This window comes from Penaeus chinensis, chromosome 33, assembly GCF_019202785.1.
Source record: "Penaeus chinensis breed Huanghai No. 1 chromosome 33, ASM1920278v2, whole genome shotgun sequence".
Classification (NCBI taxonomy): domain Eukaryota; kingdom Metazoa; phylum Arthropoda; class Malacostraca; order Decapoda; family Penaeidae; genus Penaeus; species Penaeus chinensis.
The window spans coordinates 16,879,804-16,884,803 of record NC_061851.1 but is presented as its reverse complement, the minus strand read 5'-3'; the positions used below and the strand labels follow the sequence as shown (position 1 = coordinate 16,884,803).

The 5,000-nt window shown below is 48.5% G+C and overlaps 1 protein-coding gene across 1 annotated transcript in view; it reads left to right on the top strand.

Moving 5' to 3' along the window:
* The window catches only part of LOC125043299 (histone acetyltransferase KAT7-like), a 12,419-nt gene extending 10,900 nt beyond the window's left edge, over positions 1 to 1,519 (top strand). Inside the window, exons 3-4 of the mRNA XM_047639342.1 lie at positions 1 to 7; positions 1,230 to 1,519. The exon at positions 1 to 7 is cut by the window's left edge and continues 100 nt beyond it. Coding sequence (XP_047495298.1) covers positions 1 to 7; positions 1,230 to 1,433 — 211 coding nt within the window. The 3' untranslated portion in view covers positions 1,434 to 1,519. The remainder of the gene's footprint in view (positions 8 to 1,229) is intronic.
* Positions 1,520 to 5,000: the final 3,481 nt, after the last annotated feature.

The following is a 5,000-nucleotide window of genomic DNA, read 5'->3' as shown; positions in this document are numbered from 1 at the left end:
GAGACAGGTGAGGAGGGGACCGCCGCACGCGCACACAGGCACTTACACCTACACTTACACCTACACTTACACTTACACTTACACTTTCACTTTCACTTTCACTTTCACTTTCACTTTCACTTTCACTTTCACTTTCACTTACACTTACACTTACACTTACACTTACACTTACACTTAACACTTAACACTTACACTTATACTTATACTTACACTTACACTTACACTTACACTTATACTTACACTTACACTTACACTTACACTTACACTTACACTTAACACTTAACACTTAACACTTATACTTATACTTATACTTACACTTACACTTACACTTACACTTACACTTACACTTACACTTGCACTTACACTTACACTTACACTTACACTTACACTTACACTTACACTTAACACTTACACTTATACTTATACTTGCACGCACACACACTCACACACACACACACACACACACACACTCACACACACACACACACTCACACACACACACACACACACACACACACACACACACACACACACTCACACACACACACACACACTCACACACACACACACACACACACACACACACACACACACACACACACACACACACACACACACACACACACACACACACTCACACATGCATATATATACATATATGCACGTACTATAGACACATGCATGAAACATATGTATAAACTTATGTAAATATTAAGTCATTGTATGGAATATGTGCATTATAACACTTTTGAATCTAATTATTTCCCGAAATTTAACCCCCATAACAATTGAACTGCATTCTAACCACGTCTCTTCACCTGCACCCTCTTAATTCCTCCCCCCCCCCCCTTCTCTGACCCGCCCTCCCCTTCTCCACCCCTTCCTTCTCTCCGCTTCTCTCCCATTCCGTTCTCACCCTCCCCCTCTCTCCCCAATTCCATCTTCCTTGTTCCTTCACTCCCTACTCTCTCTTCCTCTCATCCTCTTCTCACCATATCCTCTTCGCCTCTCACCCTCTTCCGTGTCTACCTCTACCCCCTCCCATTCCCCTTCTTTTCCCCTCTTCCCTCCCCTTCTATCTTTCCTGGTCTCTTCCCTCCCCCCTCCCCCTTCCCCATCTTTCCCCTCGCCCTCCCTCCCCTTCCCCTTCCCCATCTCTCCCCCTCCCCCCTCTCTCTCCGCGCCCCCTCCCTTTCCCCCTTCCTCCCCCGCCTCTCTCTCCCCAACAGGACCTTCTGGAGGAGTTCCTGGAGCGGCAGAAGCGGCGGCGCGCGGACTACAAGGAGATCGACCCCAAGTGCCTGAACTGGCGCCCCTACGTGCCCCCGCCGCCCTCCGAGGACCAGACCAGCTCCAACAAGAACAAGGCCGCGGCAGCCAACAAAGCGGCGGCGGACAGGAAGAAGGCGCAGGCGGCGGCGTCGTCGCAGTAGAGGGGGGGAGAGGAGAAGGAGGGGGAGGAGGAAGGAAGAGGAACAAAGAGGAGGTGGAGACGAAGGAGGATGAGGTGGAGATGAAAGAGGAGGTGGAGGAGGAGGAGGAGGAGGAGGAGGAGGAGGAGGAGGAGGAGGAGGAGGAGGAGGAGGAGGAGGAGGAGGAGGAGGAGGAGGAGGAGGAGGAGGAGGAGGAGGAGGAGGAGGAGGAGGGTGTTCGAGGAATTGTGAGAAAAAGGAGGTGGAAGAGAGGAAGTGAAGGAGAGAAGAGGAGAGAGGAAGAGAAGAGAAGGAGAGAGGAAGAGATGGAGATAGGAAGGGAAGGAGAGAGGAAGAGAAGGAGAAAGGGAAAGAGGGAGAGAGGGAAATGGAATGTTCATTCATCGTCATTCATTCATTTCATGTTTTTAAAATGTTTTATTTATTGTTTTTTTTTTTATTCTCTTGAAAGAAAATCCTGTTTTGATTTTTATTTCTTTAGAGATTTCATTCACCTTTTATTTCTTCTTTTTTCGCACACATTGACGTAAACTTACATCCACGTTCATTTGTTTGTACGCTCGCTCACTCTTTGGACAGTGATAAACGCATTTTAAACCATACTTAAGATTTTATGCAATGTCTTTGTGTATAATGGAGAATGGAGTCCAGGAGAGGACTAAGGCGAGGGATTTTAGTCGAGGTCAGGGTCACGTGAAAGTGTGTGTGTGTGTGTGTGTGTGTGTGTGTGTGTGTGTGTGTGTGTGTGTGTGTGTGTGTGTGTGTGTGTGTGTGTGTGTGGCCAGCATATTTTAGGTGCCCCCTTTTCCCTCCCCCACCTTCCTATCCCCTCTTCCTATACCCCTTCCTCTTCCCCTCCCTTTTCTTATCCCCCTCTCCCCTTCCCCCTCTTTCTAATCCCCTCTCATCCCTTTTCTCCCTCCCCTCCCCTCCCCTCCCCTCCCCTCCTTTTCCCCTTCTCCCTTCCCCTCCACCTCCTCCCCCTTCTCCTCATTTTAGGGAGAGGGAAGAGGGAAGAGGGAGACGGGAGGGAGGAAGAGGGAGGGAGGGAGGGAGGGAGGGAGAGGGAGAGGGAGAGAGGGAGAGAGGGAGGGCGAGGGAGAGATTAATAGAGATAGATATGAATAGAGAGAGAGAGCGTGATCCAGCGATACATAGAATTCCATGGCATCTCCTGTGAGAACACCACTTCCCTCCCCTTCCTCCCTTCCCTTCTTTTCTTCTTCTTCTCCTCCTCCTCCTCCTCCTCCTCCTCCTCCTCCTCCTCCTCCTCCTCCTTTGGCAGCGTCTCACCCCCCCCCCCCCCCTCTCTTTCTCCTGGGCGACCGGACGTTAGTCAGTCCGTTAGACATTTCGGAGGATTCTGGAACTCTCACTGCCACAAGCTAAAGGATAAATAGATTTACGAATAAAGAATGTAAATTAGATAAAAAAAAGAAAAAAAGTTACGTTTGCTGTAGAAGGCACGCTGCGATTGTATTTTCTTGGGATCAGGGAGCAGCGTCAGGGGGCTGTGACGTGTTAGCGGTAAAGGGGTTTGGAGGAGCGAGGGCGTGTGTTTGGGTGGGCGGGTGGGCGAGTGGGCGGGTGTTTGGGTGGGGACGGAAGGAGGAGGTGGGTGGGTACCTCATGACACGGCTGATGCCAGATGGGAGTTCCAGCAGCCAGCGCCCGCACGCCCGCCCACCCGCCCTCCTGTCCCTCTGCCCACTTGCTTGCCCGCCCACCCGCTCACCTGTCCCCCTGCCCACTTGCTTGCCCGCCCACCCGCCCACCGGCTAGGTGTTGTCGAGGAGGCTCTTTTTCTCTTTGTCCGTATCCGTGTCTGTGTCTGTGTCTTTGTCTTCGTCTTAGTACGCCTTCTCGACAGGCAGGGAGAACCCCGCTAGATATGGCTCAACTTTCTCGAGGATGTTGCAGGCGGGATTTTTATAAAATTCAGTCTTATCATGATTATTCTGTTTTTAAGAACTGACAAGATGTCACTTTGTTCATCGATGTATTCGTAGAGATGAAGATAATTTTTTTTAAAGGAGATATACTTCCCGGTGGGGTAATTTCTCCCCCTCCCCCTTTACAAAAAGACTGATTCTTTCGAGAGTTAAAGTGTATTTTTGGTAAGTGTGGAAATCATGATATGGTGTATGATGTATATAATGTACAATCTCCTTTGTTATCGCTAGAAGGTTGAAAGTCTTAGCCAGAGGAAGGGTGTGATGACCCTACCAGGCGCGCTGCCGAGTTGTTGTGTCCAATGTCGATTGGATAGGATTTTTTAAATAAAAAAAAAGAAAAGAAAAAAAAACAAACAAACAAACAAACACTTTTTATGAACGTTATTTAGCCGTTAGTTTTAAAACATCGGTAATGATAAATGTTATCTTTTTATGTTGCTCAGTCGGTTCCCATTGGGCGAGTTTTCCCGCCCAGATTCAAGGAGAAGAAAGTGCTCTGGCGCCTGTGCTCTCGGGCTCCCGCCGGCCCGCCATTGTGGGACAGAATCAAACCTATTTTCGAAGGTACGACAGGTTTTAGCGCATGTGTGTGACTCTATGTGTATTTTTTATTTTCCTTTCTTCCTATTAGTATTATAATTATTATTATTATTCCTATTCTTCACCATTCTCCCTATTCCTGGGATTTTAATCGCACGCTGTCTTATAAATGGGTTCGTTTTAAGGAACCCAGTTTAAAATGAGAGAAGAAAAAAGATATAAAATTAAGAATAAAAGAGGATTTTTTTCTTTAGGGGGGGGGGGGGAGGGAAGGCATGCACAGTCGAGGTCAAATTTTTATTTTTGTATAGCATTGCATAATATGATAGCGGGAGCCCGGGCGAGGGAGCCACACCTACAGAGAGCGCGTCCTGGAAGTCCACGAGAAGAGTTTCTTTATATTCATAATGTCACCCGTTAATAAAGAATGGTTATATCGTTCTCTGACTTTGATTTCGCCGTTCCTTGCTCCGTTTGCGTTTGGGTTGTTGCGGATTTCTGTCGGCGGGTTTATGGTTACTGAGAGAGAGAGAGAGAGAGAGAGAGAGAGAGAGAGAGAGAGAGAGAGAGAGAGAGAGAGAGAGAGAGAGAGAGAGAGAGAGAGAGAGAGTTTCTGTCTTCGGGTTTCTGGTTACTGAGAGAGAGAGAGAGAGAGAGAGAGAGAGAGAGAGAGAGAGAGAGAGAGAGAGAGAGAGAGAGAGAGAGAGAAAAGAGAGAGAGAGAGAGAGAGAGAGAGAGAGAGAGAGAGAGAGAGAGAGAGAGAGAGAGAGAGAGAGAGAGAGAGAGAGAGAGAGAGAGAAAGAGGGGGGGGGGGGAGTGTGTGAGTGAGTGAGTGAGTAAGTAAGGGTAAAGGAAGGGGAAAAGGAAAGAAGGAATATAAAAAATAAAGAAAGAAAACGAGAGGAGGAAAGAAGGAGCCGGGCCCCGAGCCGCCAAGTGGAGCATGACGGGAGAGAAATGCAGCTAAATTTCTTGAGCATGACGAGCAACCGATGCACTTGGTTGAGCGTTCATCAGGTTGCATTCATAGGCCGGAAGCATAGGATCTCGCCCCCGTGGTTTTGCGGGGGGC